Consider the following 23830-nt stretch of genomic DNA (forward strand, 5'->3'; position numbering starts at 1 on the left):
TCAAAGTAAATTCATAATAACAAATAAGCGTGTATGTAGATATCTTTATAAGAATTCAAAAGTGTATTGACAGCATGGGGAGGTGCACTATTTTGTGGGGAGGGGGCAAAAATAAATACATTTCATTGTCGGTCAGTGAACGTTTTAGAAACAACGTTTAACAGAAATTGGAAATATTGTATTTATGTAAAGATAAGAGTTAAAACTTATGGAACACATCGCAGTCGATTTTGTTTCGAAAATGCTGTCAATGTTTTGCCCCTCTCCCCCACCCCTAATTTGCAATGGTTCGTCTCCCGCCACTCAACGGGACGCTCCATTTCTAGTCAGCAGGTGCATGGGTGGGGTGATCAGATTCATTCTGTAGGGGATATTTCATTAAGTCATGTGGGGAAAGGATGATCAGAAGTTTTGTAGATGTTAATAGTATTTTTCTGAAGTTTTACACCACGAAATAATCTTGCACGATGTAGCTAGGGACGGAAGGTTATAGTTCAAGTAAAGAAAGGACTAAGAATAAATCTGTATCACAGTTTTTCTTGTTCATTTTAGCGTGACTATCGCTCATATGGCAGCCTATCTGACTGATTGGCTCGCCTAGATCAAGGAGCTTCTACACATCAGAAGCTCCTTGCCTAGATTTAAAAAAAGCTAATCAAACCGCCAGCAATATGAGATTGTGTAACACAAGCATTCTCTAAGCAATGTTGACGATCTTTCAATATATTTTGTTTGAATGTCTTGATGGTCTTTGATTTTGTAACGATTTTTACTTTTGTTGATGGTATCAATATCAAACGTAAAATGGCCAGGAAAGTCAGATTGGGGAGCAGTTACGGGCTAATTCCGCTAGGTGTCGCTGCTCCGTGTTCATCTCCGCGGAGATTTGCGTCTAGCCTCTGTCGTCAGCAGCTTCGTCTGCACAGTGTCAGCACAGCATGGCGGAGCGAAACCAAAGTACGGGAGACCAAAATGCGGACGTTTTACCACAAGAAGAGACAGAAGAAGAGCAAAACAAGGTAGTTCTGACCCTGGAGATCCTACAGACGATAAAAGATGCCCAGCAGACGCACGGACTAAGGCATGGAGACTACCAACGTTACAGGTAAAAGTCTGCGAGGTGGGGAGGGGGGCGTTTTCCATATGGTCTCGGTAGAATTACTTTTCTAGCGTTTACAGACGGTTAGAATTTTATCTACCCTTCAGTCAATAAGATAAATAGTTTATGGGATTTCTGTAACATACGCACACTGCTTGAAATTATATTATAAGCTAATAATTTTAGATTTTCTAGTTCCAGCATTTATGCATACGTGGATAGCAGACTAGACACTATGATTTCTATGAGTCTAGAGGACGAAAAATGTGTCCAACTTTACTGCAAAAGGTTTCCGTATTACATCCCAGACTACCCTGATCAACTTGAATGCGAAACATTTTCAGATATGATCTTACCAATTCTGTATCAAGCATAATGAAGGTGACAGCTGTTTAAGTTAAGTTAAGTGTTAAAAATGTGTGGATTTGAGAAGATTTGCTCAGGGCCAAAGGTTATAGTGTATGGATCCTAAAATGATATGTAGCAGAATTGCACAGAAATATTTTACATGTGTCAGTTGCTTTAATTCCAGGTCTACTTTATTTCTATCTGGTTGTTGCATCTTCCACTAGATGTAGAAAACCTCATGATTAATATTATATGACATAATCATAACTGGAGTCGAGTACAGCATTTTAAGGGCAGCTGTATACATGGACTACTAGTGGTACGCCACTTGCCTATCATACATATGGACCTATATACGAGCAATTATTGTTTACATCAATTATTGGTTTAAACATATGCCAATCAGGGGTTTTTCTAGAAAAATTTAGCATGAGGGAGCAGATTGCAAGCATGGCGAAGTGACTGAGGGGGGATTTTTTTAATGAGAGTAACACAGTTTGTAATGGTAGAATGCATGTTGTATTGTTTTTACAACTTTACTGGAAAAAGATCATTTAAGAAAGACTAAATGGCATGTAAGTACCCACTAAGGTTCAATCTGAAAATTGATATAAGGGAGCTGGCTGGTTACATGAGGGAGCAGCTCCCTTATTTCCTTGTTTAGAAAAAACCCTGCCAATTACTTAGTATTGGTAGGCTTATGCAAATTATTAGTAGGTAAATCACCCAACTACTACTGCTTGCTGGCCATGATATCATGGCATTTGCTCTCATTTCCCAGTGATCTTACCTCACATATCTAATTACAGGGGTTACTGTGCACGGCGCCTACGGAGGCTTAGGAAGGGTCTTCACTTCACCTGCGGAAATCGACACAAGTTCCAGAGGAAGCCAATCACAGAAGAGCTTCTATCGGAGCAACGGTTCCTTCTCATACCACTGATGGAGGCAGAGAGGGCCTGGAGTTATGCTATGCAGGTTATATACTTAACGTTACTTATATACTAGTACTTACACAGATATACTTATCGGGCCTTCAAGTTATCCTCTTCATCCCTTAGGACACATAAGGCCATGACTTTTTAGCCTGGTTACCAAACTTATTTTAGCTACAAAGTCCTACATCCTCTCTATTTGCGGAGAGGATGTAGAGCTCGGGAGCTATATTATATTATAGATTTGATGATAAGGCCATGACTTTTTTCTTTCATGATCTGGGTCTTGGCCACCTTCTTTGCTGATTGTTAGGATAGTTTCGTGGATGCCAGGTCATCTGACAGAGTTGTTTTCCAAGTGGCATTGGATCTAAACCTTTTCTTTTCCCATCAGGTGTCTAAGGCTGTTTTAGGTTTTCTTGTGTCATCCATTCTTAATACATGACCAAGGTATTTCTAGCCAGAGAGGGAGAGAATAAATGAATGAATGTACATGTATTAATGAACTTTATTGCTGGAAAATTGTACAAATTCTACAATGAATGGCAACAACTGTTATTAATCAACAATGCTACAAAGTACGAGACTAATTTATCCTACAACTTATGACTATATTAAATGTTACTGACATCAGTTTAGGAATAACATTATCTTCATGTACAATGTTTGGTTGATTCACTGACTGTGCTTTTTTTCCAGTTGAAACAAGAAGCTAACACAGAGCACAGGAAACAGTTCCACATGGTCAGCCGTATGAAGAAAGCTGCAGGACATGCAGCCACTCTGGCCAAGCTCTGTGACTCTGACAAGGTGGGAATACTGCCATAGTGTTGTTTTGTCCTTTTCAATTTATGATCACACATCTTTTTGGAACTTGAAAACATGGTGGAAGATGTGGTTTTCTTTCTGTTTTTCTTATAATAAAAGTAAACAGTTTTGACAAAGTTCAGCTAAACTATATTTTTCATCATCACAGGATTTCATAAAATATCCGAACAAATTCTGAACATTTTGCTGTTCAGTCCAGTCCAGTTTCAGTTTATTACAATACCTCAAAAGAGGATGCCCTGAACTGAACGATACCCTTTAGCCCGTTAGGGCTAATCTTCCAGGGCTCATTACACATTACACACACAGTACAAATATACACATGACTACAAATTTGCATACACGTTGAGGTCACATGTCAGACAAGGTACTAATTATAGCTAAAATCATTGAACGAGCAAATTATCGGCTAAGTGTAAAAATAATATTACCATTACTAAAAGATTTCAATATAATAAGTCAAGATATCTAGCAAATGTATACCCTTATTTGTGTAATCTTTCTTGGTGATAGAGCTTAAGTTATTGACACTAGTTGATGACAGTACTCAGTAGTTATTGGCATTAGTTACTGGTAGTTTGGTTACTGGTGCTAGTTGTTGACACTGGTGAAGACATTGCATACATAAACTTCTGTATGTACCTATATTTCCACCAGGTTGATGCGAGAACCAAGTTAGAGGCGCAGGCGTACAGTGCCTGGATGCAGGGTTCACTGGAGTTCGAGGTCCAGCTATGGGAGATGGCGCTCAACCACTTCAACGAAGCCAAGACGATCTACGAGAAGCTGAGCAGCGCTCTCCCCGAGGACGCGCGGATGGTGTACGACCTGCGGGTGGAGGATATCAAGCCGAGTATACGGTACTGCGCGTACAACATCGGTGACCAATCCGCCATGGAGGACCTGCTACAGATGAGGGTCAAGTCTGGAGCACAGGTCAGTAAAGTTTCAACTTTTAGTCGTGATGCACAGAAGAAAAATTGCTTCCTTGTCAGAACTTTTAGTCAAGATTTACGGAAGAAATATTGTCAAAACTTGGTGTAAGACAAGCTAATCTCAAAGTTTACACATTCATGCTACCTACTACAGAATCTTAGCTATGTTGATGATATCTCTACATGTGATGAGTGTTCAGTAGTTTTGTCAGATCATTTTAAAATAGTGACCCTGAAGAAGAGTGATGAATGTCACGAATCTGGAAATAATCTACCTAATTTGTCCAGTAGTAGAACTTGAATTGTCTTTGAGTATGTTTATAGTCATGTCTGCATGGCATTGGAAGCTTACAAAATAGTATTGAATTACAAAAAGGCATGACGTCACCTATCCCATGATCCCCTGTTGCTGCAGGGCATGCTGGGAGATAAGCTGGACGAGCTGGTTGCCCAGACGAGGGAGAAGCAGGCGGCGACCATCAGCGAAGTCACCTGGCAGGGACGGACTGTCTCTGTCAAACAGGAACAGGTAAAACTGTACACTTAAAAGATATCAGTACGACATTATCAAGCTTATTAAGATGTGTGCAACAGTGCATTTTTTGGTGTCATGTATCTTCTAGACATATACTTAATTAATAAACACTTGAAATACTTGATAGACACCCAACAAATGATAGTTCTAATTGAAAATAAAAGATACAGTCTTGAGAAATGGCTACTGCCCACCCACCCACACAAATAATTGCCATAGAGCTCCAGCTAACACCAACAGTCTAGTTTGTACATGGTCTCACTCAAGTGTTAGTGTATGGCCTCTCACCAGCGTTTCTGTCTTGAGTTCCACAGACCTCTAGGCTGCAATTGATACCATAAGTCAGGTCTCACACTTGTGTTTATGTATGGTACTATCACACAGATGTTTATGTGTGGTATCACATCTGTGTTTATGGTGTGGTATCTATGTTTATGTCTATAGGTCCGACTGTGTTACCAGAAGAGTTCCACCGACCTCCAGGTCGCTCCTGGTCTCACACAGGTGTTTGTGTATGGTCTCTAACAGGTGTCTGTATGTCCTTAGGTGCGACTGTTCCTGCTGAGTTACCAGGAGAGTTCCACAGACCTCCAGGCTGCACCTGATACCAACAGTAAACTAGAGGTGTACGAGAAACTACTTATGGACTGCAAGGATGCCATGCAGGTTGGGCAAGAATTACTGTGTATCATAAGTCAGCCACTATTGGCACATTTACATGTAGTACAGTACAAATAGTTTGAATTGTGACCATGAATTGATATCAACAATTGTTCAATATATGATTGGAGTAAGATATAGAATATGGAGTCTATAAAATATGACTGATGCTGATGTCACAACTTCATATTTTGTTCCTGCACCTCCTTGTTGTATGTTCAGTATTTTCAGAACAAAGGTGGGAATTCTACCAACACAGACACTTGCGTGTTGGTTCTGGTAAGACCTGTAAGTCTTTTCAAGTAGGCACCAAGTGTACAAACAATCAGCAAGAGTCTTGACCACTACTTTTCCATGCCTGAGTGCATGTTGCTCGGTTGATGTGAACATATTTGTCCTCCATGTCTGTGCAGGTTCTGCGAGCAGAGCTGCGTGAGGACCCGTCAGCCCGTGCTGCGCAGGCGGAGGGAAAGACGACCCAGGTGGGCCACCTGCTGACCTACCTGACCTACATCCGTAACACCATCACCATCCAGCGTAACCTGCTCATGGCAGACACGGTCAAGGCTTCTCTCAGTCCTGGTAAGGAGCAGGATGATAGATTAGGAAATGAGTTGTATGTCAGCCACTGTCCATCTAGCAGAACTAGAAATTTAGAAAGTTTTTTGACCGGCCTTCTTCTCTGACAGAAGAGAAGCTAGCCAGTTATGATAACGATTTTCTACCCCAACATCAGCTTGGAGATTACATCAAAGTAAGTTCAAAAGCCTTGTTTAATTTCAATAAGTTTTCTGTTCAGTGAGTTTGGTATGTACATGTAGTGGGCATAACCTCTCATGGTAGACACCAATTGTTGCTCTCTACAAATTCAGAGAAATTTTGATGGTCGATAAGCGGAAGAAAATGAGATATTGAAAAAGAATATTGTAGTAAGTTGACTTTAGGATATATCTGAGCAGTTTATACCTTGTTATTTCAGGTGGAACTGTGGACGGCCGACGGGCGGCGAAACCTCAGGACCTGGTCCGCCTGTACGACATCATCCTGCAGAACGTGGAGGAGCTGCGACAACTCCCCGGCGTACAAGACGACACCACAACATCCCAGAACCTGGAGGCGCAGAGCGACGCGTGCAAAGCCTACCGCAGCTTCTACATCGCGAAGTCGTACGCCGTGAGCCAGAAGTGGAAGGAAGCCGTGGCGCTGTACGACCAGGCTCTGGTGCAGGGGAAAACCGCGCTGGGGTTGTACGCAAGCCTTCCCGACTCCGCTGACAGAATAGCGGAGCTGGAGGGACTGGTGGCAGAAGTCCACGCCAACAAGTCTTCTTCTCACGCCTCCTGTATCCTCGACTCGCCCACCTCGCCAGACGAACAGGACTTGACCCTCAACGACACCGGCGCCAACATGGTGACCTTCCCGCCAAACTTCCAACCAATCCCGTGCAAGCCGCTGTTCTTTGACCTGGCGCTGAATCACGTGGAGTTCCCGTCATTACAGGATCGCCTGGCCGAGCAGAAAAAGGGCGGGGGGATAGCGAACATGGTTAAAGGCTGGTTCTGGGGAGGGGGGAATAAATAGAGGTGGTATAGAAATAATGGGGGGGGGGTAAAAATAAGGGGGTTCATTTGTCAACGAAGGGTAGACACACAGGTAGTGAAACACTCAAGAAAACAGTTACTCAAGCAACTGGATAGGTTTTGAAAACTAACGGATAGTACATGTAGAGGACACTACTACTAACATCTGATAGTTTTCAAAATCTAGCCAGCTGCTTGAGTAGCTGTTTTCTTGAGTAAGAGGTGTCATTGTTATAGGCTACAGGATGATTTTGGGAGAAACAAATTCATTGCAACAATTTTGGAGAATCTAAAAGGACTGAGGACAGTGAATGATCTAAATCCTGACAACCAGATTAGAATACAGACCATGAAGGATGTTCAAGCGGTTTTGCCAGGGATAAACATACTCAGTAAGCAAAGACATACCAGGTCCTTTTTCATACAGGGTGGCTAGAACCTTACATGTTGTCCTAAAACAGATATAGGCAGTATTCATAGACATTGACTGTTGTATAGCAACAGAAGCATCCGTGAATAATTTCATCAATTTAGTGAATGATTGAATACCAGTAGCAATGTTCTTTATTCACAGCGACTTTTAATAAGAGTCGATGTTTTACTGACTGTCATCTTCATCAGGGCAATTGTGACAGATTCACTGTGCACTGAAGATAGCAGTAACACCCAGCTTCATTGCACAGTGAACCAGTTATAATTGCCCTGAGGAAGATGACAGATGGTCATCGAAACATTGGCTCTTACAATAAGTGGTTGTGAAGTAAGAATGTAACTACATGTATTTAGCAACAGATGCAGCCTTAGCACCCAACTCTCAGGGACCAGCACGGCCCAACAGACTTGTGCTAACATGCACAAAGTCTGATCTAAAAGGTTAGATAATTATAAAGTGATGAAAGTGTATGAGAAACATGAAGTGAAGTCAGTATTTCTGAAACTTCAGTTGATTATTTTGAAGAACTGTTTAATTCTCCTTATTTAACTTGCACTAGGTTAAAAAGATAATTTTGTAACAGTGTATTAAATGGCCTTCAAAACACTTGGAAGGGTAAGAAGTAACAGAAGTTTTGGGCTGACTGAGGCCCATATTTAGTTTACTACCGTCCAGGGGTAAAAAAAAAATGTTTATAGGAGACAATTCATCCCCTGCTTTCCCCCTCAAAAAAAACATGCAGAGATTCTTGCTTCTTGATATGAAAATGTACACAAATTGGGGGTTCAATTGCTTTTGTTTCTACTATGTATGTATGTAATAAGACAAATGATGTAATGCCAGCAAGAAATGAAGCATATTTAGTCTAATAAATGCCTTTGTAGAGTTATGAATTTAATTTGAAATGTTATAAAACATTTTCCATGCCAATAAAAAACATGTATTGCACTGGTGGTATTGTAATATCTCTTCTGCCTGCATATACATGTACATGTATACAATTTTAGTACATTGTAGTAGTAAGCATCCAAGCGAAGTTCAGACATCTGTATCTGTATAGGTATAGCCGCCTTTCGCTTTCGGTGTAACACACCAGCTTCGCAGGCACGCGGCGCAGCGGCAGCTGGCTATATAACACCGACTTGTCACACCTAACCCTTGAACTTCTAACTCTAGACATTGTTTAAAGCTATCTATTGACAATGCCCCTACTGTACTTGGTGACAGCGAGTTCCACTCTGTGATAGTTCTAGGAAAGAATGAATTCTTGAACACCTCAATCCTTGGTTGATAACTCTGGTACTTGAAAGCATGGCAATTTCTTGTTCTCTTCTGGACATGGGTGTATGAAAGAATGTTAGCAGTATGTGTAGTTTTGTTACTCCAGTATTTATCCCAAATGTCACCCCTATCTCTAAAGCTGACCTGAAGTGGGACAAACATTGGAATTATCTGGTAGTCATCAGATGACCAAAAGGTTTTCTCCTCTGGTATGTACTGGTATACATTTCTTATCTCCAGCAGACATTTGGGGAGGGGAGTGGAAGATCATATAAAAAACATTTTCTGGCTTCCTGTGGCTGTCAGAAAACGTTTATCTTACACCCAACATCTGCTTGGAGATTAAAGTGTCTATGTCATCACAAGAACAAGAAAACAACATCTCTGCTTACTCTAGGTTGTAGATTGTATTTGACATTTTGAAAATCTTAAATCTTGAGTTTAGATGGGCAAACTGCTTCGATCACAGTAGGTGCTCAGATGAGAAGGTAAAATAATCTAAGGTACCATCAGAAATTTCCAGGTGGTATCTAATGCAGAGGTGGTCACTACTACAGGTTTGACTGTATAAATGAACTGTGGTAGGTAGCACAGACTTGCCCTGTAGGTCACGTATGCACATGCAACCTAGTGGTCAAGCCGTCTCTTCAATTGGAGCAGAGATCTGGTATTAAAGCCCGTGTCGGTGGTCAGTGGCACAGTCAGTGTGGTGTCCATCTGTATAGCAGCAAGTTGTTCTACTGGTCACACACAGGTAAGGGAACTTTTTCTATTGAATAACAGAACACAGCAAGCTCATGTTTTAGACCTGTCTAGAGTGCTGACTCAATGGACTATGGAGAGAATAGACACTGGTTGTATTATTGTAGATGGGTATTTTGCCATTCATGTTCATTGACAAAGTATTTGTGTGCTTCTTTGATACATGTTTTAGAGGTTGGACAGCAACTTGGCTTCTTACTGAAAAAAATAGTTAATTGCAGCCAAATCAGAGGATTATTTTGTTCGAGGAACAAGTAATGGTAGCAGAGCCCACTGGACCAAGAGGTTGGGAGTTCAAATCCCATTGTCGATCACTCAACATGCACTCTACTGGAAAGGGTCATTAAGCAATGCTCCACTGTTTATTGTACTTGTTGAAAATAGCTACCGGTAGTACATGTAACTATAAAATGTACAGCATTTGCCTTCTCTGACCAGTGAAAGTGTAGCTTTTCAGTGAACAGATCTTTTCTTGATTCCTCTGGTATTCAACCCATTTTCTGCTATTTTTTCAACAAGCAAAGTAGTCCGGTAAAATGACCTAGTTCCATTGAACAGTGACGACCTTGGATTGAAGTGGTGTTTCTCACACATTCTACTGTTTGTGAGAACTATAAACACATTTCTGTATTGACCTACATTTTAGCAGGTTTTACCAGCTAGGCAGATACAATAACCTAATTTGGTAAGGCTATTTGCAGAATGATGTACATGCGGAGAGAACACACACTTGTTCACTGATGAAAAGCGTAAAATTGAACTTTGAGGCATCTTTTTTTTTCCTCAGGTCAGTTTTCTGTTACCATGGCAGCCAACATCTTAGTCTTGGTGATGTGCCTGTTTGGGGTGGCTATTGCTGGTAAGATACAATTAATACAATCTTCTTAGCATTGATAACTCTGGTACTATAGGCATGCCAATTTCTTAGCCTTTTCTGAGCTGCTGTAATAGATAACTAGTTGTTTGTTAGTCATTTTTTGCAACTGTCATCTCTGTCCTTAACCTTTCTTGTCTAGGCCCAATCCGAAGGAGGCAGAGTGAGTCTGTGGATGAGTTGTTCATCCCGGGTGAGCTGCCAGACACCACCAGCTTCTGGATCATCAATGAGAAGGGAAAGTTTGTGAAGAACCCTTTCTTCATCCCACCTCCGCCTCTACATGTCACACGTGGGGAAGAACATCTGCTGATCCCTGGAGCTGGAGCCGAGACGTTACCCGACACGCTGCCAGGACTATTTGACCCCTATCCGTATGATCCGTATGCAGGTTTAGACCCTGCAGCAGGCCTGGGACTAGAACCCATACCCTTTGCCTTAGACGTACCGGCTCCGGTAAAGCCTCGAGCGAGGGCGTGGATACAGTATTCACCGGCGGCGACACCTCCTCCAAAGAAGCCTCAACAGTCTGTTCTTGAATTACCTGCTCCGGAGCAACCAGAATCAACTGTGCTGGAACAGACTGCTCCAGAGGAATCCAAACTACCTGCTCCAGAAGAACTAGGACCACCTGCAGTGGAACTACCAGTTCTGGAGGAACCAGAAACAATAGAACCAGAACTGCCTGCCCCAAAGGAACCTGATGTAGATGCACAGGAAGAGCCCAAACAACCTGAATCAGAAGTACCTGCTCTGGAGGAGCCAGAAAAACCTGAACAAGAATCACCTGTTCCGGAGGAAACAGAAGTGCCTGCTCTGGAGGAAACAGAAGTGCCTGCTCTGGAGGAACCAGAAGTGCCTGCTCCGGAGGAATCAGAAGCACCTGCTCAGGAGGAGCTGGAGGCATCTGCTCCACAAGAACTAGAAGTGCCTGCTGTGGAGGAACCAGCCGTGTCTGCTCCAGAGGAAACAGAAGGGCCTGCTCCAGAGGAAACGGGAGCACTGGAGGAACCGGAAGTGTTTGCTCCAGAGGACACTGAAGAACTTGCTCCGGAGGAACCAGAAGCAACTCTTCCAGAGGAACCAGAAGAGCCTGCTCCGGAAGAACCAGAAGAATCTGCATTGGAAGAACCAGAAGAGCCTACTCCGGAGGAATTGGAAGAATCTGCTCCGGAGGAACCAGAAGAATCTGCTCCGGAGAAAACAGAAGAGCCTGCTGCAGAGGAACCAGAAGTGTCTCTTCCGGAGGAAACAGAAGCACCTGCTCCGGAGGAAACAGAAGCACCTGCTCCTGAGGAACCAGTAGTGTCTGCTCCAGAGGAACAGGAAGTGTCTTCTCCGGAGGAACCTGAAGCACCTGCCCCAGAGGAAACAGAAGCACTTTCTCCGGAGGAACCAGAAGCCCCTGTGCTGGAGGAACCAGAAGAGCCTGCTCCAGAGGAAATAGAAGTGACTGCTCCAGAGGAACCAGAAGAATCTGCTCCGGAGGAACCTGCTGAAGAAGAAGCACCAGAAGAGTCGTCTGTAGAGGAAACAGTGACGGTGGAAGAACCTGAAGAAGAGACAGTTCCACAAGAGTCTCCAGGTACACTTATTCCTTGTCTGCCATATCTACCATCTACCATAGTCATTGTGATTTTCTGAGGTGTAAGTAATTGAATTTTGAGTATGAATGAATGAATGAAGGTATCCAGTGGAGGCATTTGATTTGATAGATTTCTAATCCTCATGACAACTTACTCTTCCCACTCCAGAAAAGAAAGAACAGAAGAAGGAAGAAAGTACCAATGAAACTATTGAGAAAGGTGGGTGTATTTTCTACATTTTCTACCTGCTTCGGGATGCATTAGTGCATAAGATTAAGAAATTTTCCATCTTGGATAGAACAAACTATGTATCTTTATCCCGTCATTACATTACTATTCTTGTATGTGCCAATGCTACTGTAAAGCTCAGTGTATCTTCCACTTGTTTTCCCCCACTCTAGAAACAGCAGTGAAGAAGAATGAAGAGCCTAAAGGTGTGTACAAAAAGCTTTGCTTCACTTTTCCTTCATTTATACGTTTATTTATGTCTTTCAAAATCCTTTCATAGTGATTGATATGTGTTGTACAAGTTATATTATTTATTTAAGAAGGAAAACATGTTGTTACCTCCATGAAAAATGGAGGTATTGTTTTTGGTATGTCTGTGTTGAAATTTATGAAGACTCATATTTCATATGAGGTCTGAGGTATGAAGTCTCCGAATGTTGTTCTTGTTCTGTTTCTTCTTCTTCTCCATCACATAAGGTTAATGACCTGGACCAGACGGCTGTTACCATGGTAACTGGTGATGTAGGAGGCAAAAGATAGTGACAAATTATCTTACATCTCTCTTCCAGCACCTGTGACAGCGGCGCCCCCTCGCGGGAACAACAATGTGGTGCAGATCGTGCCTTACGTGTGGCGCAACGCCCCGCACTACAACCCCTGGCACCCAGACAACTACTGGATCTTCACCAAGGACGGGTCATGGGCCAGAAACCCCTTCTATCGGCCATAGGCGGTACTGCAGCACAGTAAATCTGCTCATTCTAATGCAGTCAAACCTACCTATAGCGACCTCCGAATGGACTTGGTCGTAGTAAACAGGTGGCCACTATATATTTACTATTTACAGGGTTCTTATTGTTTGTGTCAAGTTTGACTATAATTTTTTTAATGATTATTAGACAGTGACCAAGATATATATACAGGCACATATATTCAGCCACAATACTATAGCCATATAAATGCACGTGGTCTTTAAACAGAGGTGGTTACTAGTTAAGATGTAAGTGTACATCAGTTCAAATTTATCATCATATTTTACATACAATTTGTGACTTGTGGCGTTGTGCAGCTTTCTGTTTTATGCACATTGGATCAGGTCAGGTTTAATATTATTCCTGATATTATTTGTTTCTTCAATAGAATCTAACTTTACGGTGTTTTGCAGTGAAATCTCAGTTCTATTTAACGTTAGTTTTACATGCCTGGTACAGGGTAGTGATCTACTTTATCTTGAAATACTACAGTAACTTGTGTATAGTATAGTAGAGAGGGGGTAGCAAACTTCGAGTAACGCCTGGTTCAGCAAAGGTCTCACTTCTGTGAGTCGGTGTCTGCAGAAATGTCAATAGATCGAGTATTTCACGAATGACCGTGGACACACTACACTTGGTTGCTGATCCGACTGTGCTTCTTTTTTTCACCCAAGTGTCAAGAATGAAGTTTATATACGTGAACGGATCAGAAAAACTTGCGGTTTGGCGCGAAATTCAATAGAAATATTTAGGAATCCCCGAATTGTTTTAGAAATAATTTGTGCAACAGATTTAATAGAAAAGACACGCCAAATAGCCAATGCACACCGGGCAACGCGATTTTAAAACCACCCCATCTATACCTTTAATAGTAACAAACTCCTTTTGCCCGCACTTTATCTACAACTGAGGCGAAGTCGCTCGGTAAACTCTAGACTTAACGCGGATCTTGAGGAATGTAAAGTTTGTCTTAGCCTCTGCCACGATAACTGTATACAATACAGGCTTATCCAGTCCGCGCCCCTCAGAACTTTAAGATCAACTCCAGACCTACGTGTAGTTTTGCGCGCGCCAGCACTTAAGGGAAGGATTTAAGAGTTTCGAGTGACAGTAAAAATACTGTAGACCGAGTGTGTTAGCTCATGGTTGTAAGAGTAGCAGTGATGAACTGCTGATCTATTTCGTGTCTTTCTGAACTTGAATGGCCTTCAACCCTTCAACTTGTCTAGCGACGATATTTATGTGTAGGCTTTGCTTCGAGTTGATTGAGTGTAAAATCTGTACCAGCTTCTGTACGTTAGATAAGCCTGTGCTTACAGCTCATTTTGTGGTTCTGCGAGTGACTTAAAAGGTCAACACCAAAACCAGATTGGGCCTGCGATGAATTTGGGACTTCAATTCATGGCCTGGTCAGTACGTCGCACGAACTAGTGAGGATTCTTGGTACGGTCGTGAATGTGACTTGCTAAGTCGCAGAAAAGGTAGCAAAAAGGTGACAGTGTATTGGTTATTTCCTGGAACCAAGAGGTCCCGGGTTCGAGTCCTGACATGCCACCTATCTTGTGCCCTTGGGAAAGGCACTTAACACGACTTTCCCCACTAGACTCAAGTGAAAATGAGTATTGTATGTCCAGTATTCGTTTCTACGTGTGGAACACAACACCAGCAACAGCTGCCTCTGTTCCGCGTGTATTGCACTGTTGCAATTTCAGTCAATCAAGTAAAATATGTCAATTTCAACATTAACGTTGGTATCTCACAAAGCCTGTGTTTATTTATCCCGTGTGCCTCTGGAGTTGAAGATCAAATCCAGAACTAGCGGGAGCCGGTTTAATACCGCGGCCCGTGCGTTGACAGAAGTGTGTCACCCGTACAGACTCTGCGCTGGCCCCGCTGAGTTTGTCTGTCCAACTCACACTGCCATAAATTCCCTACCGTACTCCTGCAAATAACTTCACCCCGTACCCACACTTAAAACCCTTCGTTTGACACTTTAAATACCAAAACGCGCACATAAATTTGTGTTCCTCTAAGATATAACATCACAGTTTGTTTTTGGTCATTTTAAAGAAAAGCTTAACTAGTAAGCACAGTATAACTACGCCAAAATGATACACTTCTTGTAGAACAACGGTATATTTTTCCGCCAAGGATTCTGAGAAAACGGGTAAGCAAACGCACATGCCGGACATACAAAAGACGAGTACGTCACCTACAGGAAGCGTTACGTAAGATATTGGCTCCAACCCCCTGTCGGTTTAAAAGACGCGCGCTAATTTTGTGCCAAGTTACGGTATATGGACCCCTCGAAGGGCCGCCAGCCCAGCCGAATAGCACGTCACAAGACTCCAACACCTTAACACGGAGACAGAAGAAGGTAGGTCCCAATTTTGTCTGTCTACTTTTGTTTTAGCTTCATGAAACGTGTGAGATTTACAACTTTTGTCTTTCCGCCAGAGATACACTGTTTTGTGCTTTACAAATGTGATAATTCTGCAGTTACTGTACTGAGTTTCTTGCCGCAAGCTATGATGATGTGGACTTGTCAGTACCCATAATACTCACGTCCAACTTTTCAAAATGGTCGTCTGGTTTTTCTACTTGTCAGAACGTTGTTGCCACGGTTCAGGGATTCTGTAAATTGAGTCGTTAATTTTAACGATTGTCGATTGTATATAATAGAATGACTGATTGTATATAAATAGAACAGCTTCTAGTATTACTGAGCAGCTTTGAGGAGATCGCTAAGTCATATACTTATCGAAAACTGCCGTTTATCTAACCACATAACTTAGCAAGAATTTATGCCTAAGCTATCTTATAATCAAAGAATAGGCAAGCTTTCAAATGTGATACTTAGATATACAGATAAAGGGCGGGGACGTCCAAACCAGTGCACCTTGATCTTAAATCTAAGCTAAAGAAAGATTCTTAGAGAGAGTACAGAGAGGTCTTTTTAGTTGGTCAAGAAACCACACCAATGCATTGCGGTCATCATTTGGCCAACAATTTCCGTGATGCCACTCAAATAATTTTAGTCCTGCTTTAACCGAAAACTGTGAGCAGCCACAATTGTTTTACGGTTACAAATTAGTTTACGGTGCATAACTCTAGCACATACTGCTGCATCCTCTTTAAATTGATACATTTACGAGAAAGCAGCAACGTGGCTTCCAACCTTGAACTTGGCTCGTGCTCAACACTCGCCATCCAACACCCGGACAGGTTTAACGGAAATCGGCTGTCTGGATGGCAGATTGGACTTGGCCGCTGTTAATCATAACCAGTACCTCAGAGAAGTTCATGTACCCAGATCTGTTAGGCTAAGGTCACGGTTTCAAACCGGGGCCCGGCCGGGCTGTTTGCGCGATACAATTTATATCACGACTATACACAAACAGTGCTCAAGATTAATTTTTGAACATTTTCTGTTTTGTGGTCTTTTATATCATATTTTTGTTCCGAAGTAGGCCCCGGTTTTGGAATTCTAACCTTAACATTAGGAAGATTAAGAAACGATTGTCAAACTTTATTGCTCAAAACGTACTGATTCTTCATAATTTTAGAAAGATACGTGCATGCGCTACATTTATAGTGTCACAATGATTGGGATAGTTCAGAAACTACAAAGCTACAAAGAACAAGAATATAGAAACAAAAGATGCTCCGAGCCAGCTATCCCAAATCTAATTGACGATTTTAAATTCAATTCACAGCATTCCTGATATAGATAATTCCTATCTTTAGTTTTCCTTACTTTGCAAATTTATTCCCTACGATTGCTACACCCTGACCCTTGGAACTTAAGTAGTTGTTTATTATGATAAGGGATTGTAATCGTATCCGGACCTTGTAAATTTCTTTCGTGTTGTTTTAACTCTTGGCTTTAGTTGGGCGCACTTCTTTCCTTGGTCTTCAGCCATGACTTTTGTCACAACACTTACGAGCCAAAATTCATGAACGCACCAGTATTTTAAATCTTCAGGAAATAGAAAGATATCTTAACGTATGAGTTAAATAGCTGAACAATTTACATTTGACGAGCCACGTGGCACATAAAATTCGACTAACGTTTAAAGGCTATTTTTCTCATGTATAAATGTTATGACAAAAAGATGGCACAAGAGGTATGAATAAAAGTAGTAATAGGTACAATCGTTAGATTATCATGATATGTATATAATCTTTTATCAATTTAAGTTAAATCTGCACTGTTTTTAATAGATTGAAATACAAGGCTTGGTGTAGGTAGTTTAAATGATCTTAAATGTGTACATTTCTAGTTCTATCATCTTTCTAAACTTAAAATTCCTGCGTGTTCATCTACTTGGTGTTAAAACTAGATTATCTGTTGGCCAGCTCTATGCGACATCCTGTGGGTTTAGCCGGTTCAAGTTGGCATCACGGTAAACTCCCCCGTATGTGCGTTTGGCACGTTGCCTTGTCTTGAACTTCTGAGTAGCCGACTATATCCTGCCACCGGTACCCTTCTGCATACCACAGTTGGAAGTTTCCTGTATCTGTATAGCTGATATAATATCTCTTTGGCTGAACACACAGGCTTAGTGGTTGGGTGTTGGTTGGTTGGCTAGGTTGTGTCGTCTGCGTCTGAGGCATTGTTTTAGGAAAAAATAACACTTATCAAGACCTACTCACCTACCAAATCAAACATCAAGACAATCTAAACCTTCTCGAGTTATTATGTTTAATTGACGGACGGACGGACACACACACGCACACACACACAAGAACACACAAGAACACATACACACAAAGACGCTCACACACACGCACATACACACGCGCGCGCGCGCACACACACACACACACACACACATGCACAAACACACACAAATACACTCATAAGTGTTATTTTTTCTAAATCAAACACACACACACAAACACACTCACACATACACTCACTCACACACACACACATACACTCACACACATACACTCACTCACTTGCTCACTCACACAAACAAACACTCTCACACAAACACACACACACAAACACACACTTCTAATTGGCGAACGTAATAAAATTTAAACCTAAGTCTAAACCTCTGCTTGGAGAGCATGACAGGGACCTTCCTTACTAACTGGCAGGGTGACACCACCCCATCAGTGCTTGGCGCGTTGCCCCTACACATGGTCGACACATGTTCTCTGTCAGACGGGACGCTTCCGAAGTCATCCTGACCCGTCTGGTGTCGTTTGCGCCAAAAATAAATACCTGTCGTCTCACAGGAGAAGATTTACGACCCGCCATCTTAGCTGGTACACGTTGGAGGAGCCGCGAAGGTGGTCTGTCACGGGGTCTGTCATTTCTGTAGAAGACAGTCCGCACTTTGAGGGTTGTATTAGGCACCGCTCATTGTAAAGACTTCAAGGGGTCAGGGGTCGCCGTGTTGTAACCACCGTGGCCTACGAACCATATATAAAGCAATGACCCACATAAACCCGATTTTTATTTATCTGTCATTTCTGTAGAAGACGGTTCACACTCTGGGTGTTGTGGTAGGCACCGGTCACTGTAAAGACTTCAAGGGGTCAGGGGTAGACATGTTGAATCGGCCGTGACCTACGAACCAGATATAAAGTTTACAATGACCCACATAAACCCGATTTTTATTTATCTGTCATTTCTGTAGACTGAGACGGTCCACACTCTGGGGTTGTGGTAGGCACCGGTCACTGTAAAAACTACATGGGGATGGGGTGGACATGTTGTAACGACCGTGGCCTACGAACCATATATAAAGTTTACAATGACCCACATAAACCCCATTTTTATTTATCTGCCGGGTTATATAGATTACATATTCTAGTCTCCACCAGACGCCTTTGCAGGCTAAATTTACCTGAACAGGCTCCGTGCACGCAAATTGGGCCCTATATGGCCGGCTAACTTCCCTGGCCAGTGATATTCCTTTTAGCCCGATTTCTCCTTTTTATTCAGCCTGCAAAGGAGTCTGGTGGAGACTAACGTGTATCCACCACTTGTAAAAGCAGTGTGTATGGGGCAGCTCTAGTGCAGCACGGTTTATATATGCAGTAGTGTATCATACTAAAGTGGACGTTACGTTGGAAATCTCTCTCGATGCAATATTTCACGGATTGTATATTATATTATGTGACTTGGTGAAATTGTGTTAGTAGACGTTAGATGGACATTTAATATTGTTTTTATAAAATTCAGTTCGCCACATTGCGGATGACGCTTAACAATTTTCTTGAAAGCCTTTCGTTGCATTGTGTTTGAAAGTTGGCACAACTTCATTCCTACCGGATGATTTTGTACCTTCTAAAAGATCGTTCTAAACCTGCCTCTATCTCTGTTTAATCTCCTGTATGTTGTATAAAAGTTGCCCGTAGTTTGGGTAAGAAGAGCAAAACTTTCCCTCCCTTACTGTGACATGCACGTCCCTACCCTGGGTGCCAAACTAGTATTGGGCCGCTAGCAATTTCCTTCGGCAGCCAAGAGCCCCTTCGCCCGCGGGTCTAAATTACCGCTACGGGGAGACTAGCCCGGGCTCAACTCCCCCGTAGCGGTCATTTAGATAGGCGGGTGAAGGGCTCTTGGCTGCCGAAGGAAAACGGCTAACGGCCCGATACTAGTTTGGCACCCAGGGTAGCGCGTCCCGTCTGTCCGCCAGGTTTGGAGCTACTCAGTTTCCCGATCACGTCTAAACTTGACACGTGTGTCTTCACCCCAGACACAGCCATCCGTCAAGTTTTCTTACCTTCTGTCTCAAGAATTCCCAGGGGGGAAAGGGGCGACCAGGGAAGACGCGGGAGCTTATATCACGCTACTGTGACCAGAACTAGCACAATACGGACTTATAAACAACACATGTTCACCGCCTAATATTCGATGACAGCTTCAACCGCGAGAATAAAAAGACTATACGAAAGGAGATATTCTTAATTTAGAAACTCTTTCTAGGAACAGCTGCAGGTTAGGTGTAAAAAAAAAAAGCAACAACGTGTTTGCTTTGCTGTTAGAAGTTCAGTTTATCTGTGTTTATCTTAATAAATAGGTATATAAAGAGGGGGCCTGTATTGTACAATGGAAGAATGGTGGCCTTTGGTTTTTATTGATCAATTGGTGGTTTCTTCCTCGCGTTTGGCTCTATAAATCATTATCGTAATTAGCTGCAGTACTCCATTTTCCTGGCAGATGGCACTAATACTCAGTGGTTGAACTTTAAGAGAAGGCAGGAGCATGTACGCGTGTTATGCTAAGTAAGGTTATAAATTGGTGAGAACATGTTTTGAATAGCTAATGTTTGGAATGTCTATTCTTATATTTGCATCGTGACTTTTTTGCAGGAGGAAGAACTTGCTGTCGTCATGACAACCTGGCTCGTCGTGTCCCTCTGTCTCTTCGGGCTGGTCTGTGGAGGTACAAACTTCTTAAGATGTCTTAGATTTCTCACAGATTTCGTGTCCTTCTCTTCCTTGTACGCATGTGTATCCACTTGTTTGCTTGCATGTATAGTTGTAGTATAGTTTACTGTATTAGTATGTTATATTGTGTATGTTTAATCTTTGTATTGTTTGGCACCCGAAATCAGCTATGCTGCCTGGGTGGCCAGTGTATTGTATTGTTACAATTGAATTAAAATAGTTGTAGTACACCTTACGAAAGTCACTGTACTTTTTGTGTCAACAAAGACGGTTTATACTGTAGTTTCAAACAAAAGAAATTAGACTTACCCACATTATCTATGAAGAGAATTAAACTGTTCTCCAACTCAAGAAAATTGACTCACCGGAATTTTCGGCAGTTTTCTGACCCAAGTGCTGTAGACATGTGACTTTTAACCCACGTGTGACGTCAGCACTGGGTCAAAGTTCGTCGGAAGTCGGTAACGACCCCCGTCCCGGTTGGTTCGAAGGTTGATATGGGGAGGGGGCGGTACCGACTTAACAACTCCACTTTGTGTTTCTACCAACACAGATGAACGTTTCAAGATTCAGCACTATAAGGCTGCGATTGCACGGGTGATATTTGGCCAATAAACCATTATTATTCATTATTATTATTTAAGATAATAAATTGTTGTTGTTTCTCTTCTCAGGGCCAATCCAGAAGAGACAGGCGATTGATACCAGCAGTTACTGGATCCTAGATGAGAATGACGAGTATATCGTGAACCCCAACTACATCGCACCTCCTGAACCAGACCTGGATGAAGATGAAGATTACTACTATCCTGATGAGGACGAGGACGAAGACTACAAGTACGAAGAAGAGGAAGAACCGTACTACCCTGATGAAAACGAACCGTACTATCCAGAAGAGGAGGACAAACAACCGGAGTCGGAAATTGACACCACGAGCTACTGGATTCTAGACAAAAACAACGAGTATGTTATAAACCCGAACTACATCCCGCCTCCTGAGCTGGAGTATGAAGACGGGGAAGGGGAGGATTATGATGACGATGATGATGAAGAGGAGGATCCGTACGAACCATATGAACCGTACGAACCGGAACCAGATCCATACGAACCGGAACCGTATCAGCCGGAACCAGACCCGTATCCGTATCAGCCGGAACCGGATCCGTATGAGCCGGAACCAGACCCGTATCCGTATCAGCCGGAACCAGATCCGTATGAACCGGAACCAGACCCGTACCCGTATCAGCCGGAACCAGACCCGTATCCGTATCAACCAGAACCCGATCCCTATGTACCAGAACCAGATCCGTATGAACCGGAACCCGACCCGTACCCGTATCAGCCGGAACCAGACCCGTATCCGTATCAACCGGAACCCGATCCCTATGTACCAGAACCAGATCCGTATCAGCCGGAACCCGACCCGTATCCGTATCAACCGGAACCCGACCCGTATCCGTATCAACCGGAACCAGATCCGTATGTACCGGAACCAGATCCGTATGTACCGGAACCAGATCCGTATGTACCGGAACCAGATCCGTATGTACCGGAACCAGATCCGTATCAACCGGAACCGGATCCGTATGACCCATACGTACCGGGTGGGGATCGGTTTTCGAACGAGGTGGAGCCAAAACAACCGGATCCGGACCCCGTGCCGCCGGAACCGGAGGAACCTGTTGTAGTCGCGCCAAAAGAAACACCAAAGGCGGAGGGAGAAAATGAAGCAGCACCGGAATCACCAGGTACGTCGTCATGGTGATAAGGAAATAGCCGAGATGATTGCTTTTATGTCATAGCCTCTGATCTGGTACGGGTGTTCAGGCCCGTGTGATAACTAGTGGTATCACACGGGCTTCCAGATGTTCGATAGAGTAATTCGAACGCGTTTCGCGTGCGCCGCTTTCGAAAATTCGAATACCGGATTCGAAGGTTGGAATTCGAATTGATACTCTCTTGCAGCCAGCTTAGAGATCGTGTCGTACTTTACCTTCACCCCAATTGATTATGACAACTTTACCAAAAGTTTCTTTTCCTCTCTTCCCCCAGGCCAGCCCGAGACCCCTAACGGTAACGGTCCGATGGCGAAGGTGGACCCGTACGTGTGGGAGGACAGGCCGTACTACAACCCCTTCCACCCGCTCAACTACTGGATCATGAACAAAGACAAATCATGGGTCCAAAACCCCTTCTACGATCCTAATTATCAATTTAAAAAGTAAAACTGCAATCAGATTTGTTTAAAGTTAAAACTTTTGTTCCAACACAACAAATTCCTCTCACCTAGAGCTTTCGACCAGTCACTCTGGTCTTCCTCAGTAGACTGACCCAGTGAGGCTTGTCACGTGGCTTCTTTGAAGAGTGACTGGTCGAAAGCTCTAGGTGAGAGAATTTTTTGTGTTGGATCAAAAATTATAACTTTACACATGATGAATTTTCATGATTGCAGTCAAATTATTTGTACATTTCACAAACCAAGCTGGCATACATGCACATAGGTAATTTCAATAATAGGCAGGGCTTAATATAATATATACTTCAATCAATATGTACTTAATTCCAAAGCATCTTTTTCTCTTTCTATAACACAAAAGTACGTTGCGTTGTAACTTGAAGTTAACAATGTTAACATATTTTGCAAGGATCGAATAGGCAGGAGCCTTAGCTATGATATCTTTTTAAAAGCTCATTTCAGGTAGTGCGCATCTAAGAAGATTAGAACCACAAGAAGAGTAGACTTTGCTTCATTTGTTAAGATAACGATACATTCCAATGTCAATGCTGTCATTCCTAGACATAGATTTATGTATTCCTAGACATAGATTTATGTTAAATTGTTGTTAAATTCTGTAGGACAGACATCTGCTTGGAGATTCGAGCTCACTGTTGTTGATAAGAAGGCCTGTCTGTATACAGAAAACCTGTTAGCTTCTTCACCCCTGTACAGCTGTACTGAATTAAACTGTTACCTACACATACAGCGGTTTGTCTGTTATATATAGATCCTAGACTCTGTCTGTGGTTCACAGGATGACCTTAGCCCCGAATTCTATTAAACAAGGACTTACTGAGAGCGTACTCCGCTTGCGCGACACCCCGGGCGCTCAGACTGGCAGATTTGGATTTATCAGTCTATTATCGGTGGCGAAGTCAACTGTCGGCAACAACTACACACTGTTTAACCCTTAAACGGCGTTTGTCACAACAGGCTTTCTGTCTGTAACTAAGTTCCTGTCTTAGGTCCGTTGAAAGTACGTTAGACAATCTCCTTGGTTGTGTCAATATATTCACAAATAGAAAGGTAACATTTTCAAAGCAAATGCATAATGTTTATAAAATATAAATTACCTTTGCATAAGGTCTGCTCTGTTAATTCTTACTCAAATACATTCATACATATGGTCAGAAAGGAGTCTAAATCCCTCCTGCTATAAAATTGCAACATGATGTAACCCAACACTAGTTACCATGGTAACAGCCACGACATTGGTTCAGGTCATTGATGTCACTGTTTGGAGAAGAAGAAGAAGAAGAGGAAACGTAGCAAAAACAGTATGTTTTCCTTCGGTGAATATACA

The 23830-nt window shown here is 42.6% G+C and overlaps 3 protein-coding genes across 3 annotated transcripts; all 3 read left to right on the top strand.

Moving 5' to 3' along the window:
• Positions 1-869: 869 nt before the first annotated feature.
• Positions 870-8301, top strand: LOC109461911 (signal recognition particle subunit SRP68-like). The gene is made up of 8 exons (XM_019758390.1): positions 870-1105; positions 2257-2425; positions 3082-3192; positions 3868-4146; positions 4561-4674; positions 5227-5346; positions 5754-5922; positions 6320-8301. The coding sequence occupies exons 1-8, from the start codon at positions 939-941 to the stop codon at positions 6919-6921; spliced, it is 1731 nt and encodes a 576-aa protein (XP_019613949.1). The 5' UTR covers positions 870-938; the 3' UTR covers positions 6922-8301.
• A 1034-nt stretch (positions 8302-9335) lies between these two features.
• LOC109461847 (proteoglycan 4-like) lies at positions 9336-12133 on the top strand. The gene is made up of 5 exons (XM_019758317.1): positions 9336-9388; positions 10184-10255; positions 10413-11855; positions 12025-12075; positions 12129-12133. The coding sequence occupies exons 2-5, from the start codon at positions 10201-10203 to the stop codon at positions 12131-12133; spliced, it is 1554 nt and encodes a 517-aa protein (XP_019613876.1). The 5' UTR covers positions 9336-9388; positions 10184-10200.
• A 2965-nt stretch (positions 12134-15098) lies between these two features.
• LOC109461920 (extensin-like) lies at positions 15099-22558 on the top strand. The gene is made up of 4 exons (XM_019758401.1): positions 15099-15213; positions 20172-20244; positions 20924-21997; positions 22302-22558. The coding sequence occupies exons 2-4, from the start codon at positions 20193-20195 to the stop codon at positions 22472-22474; spliced, it is 1299 nt and encodes a 432-aa protein (XP_019613960.1). The 5' UTR covers positions 15099-15213; positions 20172-20192; the 3' UTR covers positions 22475-22558.
• Positions 22559-23830: the final 1272 nt, after the last annotated feature.

Source organism: Branchiostoma belcheri, unplaced genomic scaffold (genome assembly GCF_001625305.1).
Source record: "Branchiostoma belcheri isolate BF01 breed outbred unplaced genomic scaffold, Haploidv18h27 scaffold97, whole genome shotgun sequence".
NCBI lineage: Eukaryota > Metazoa > Chordata > Leptocardii > Amphioxiformes > Branchiostomatidae > Branchiostoma > Branchiostoma belcheri.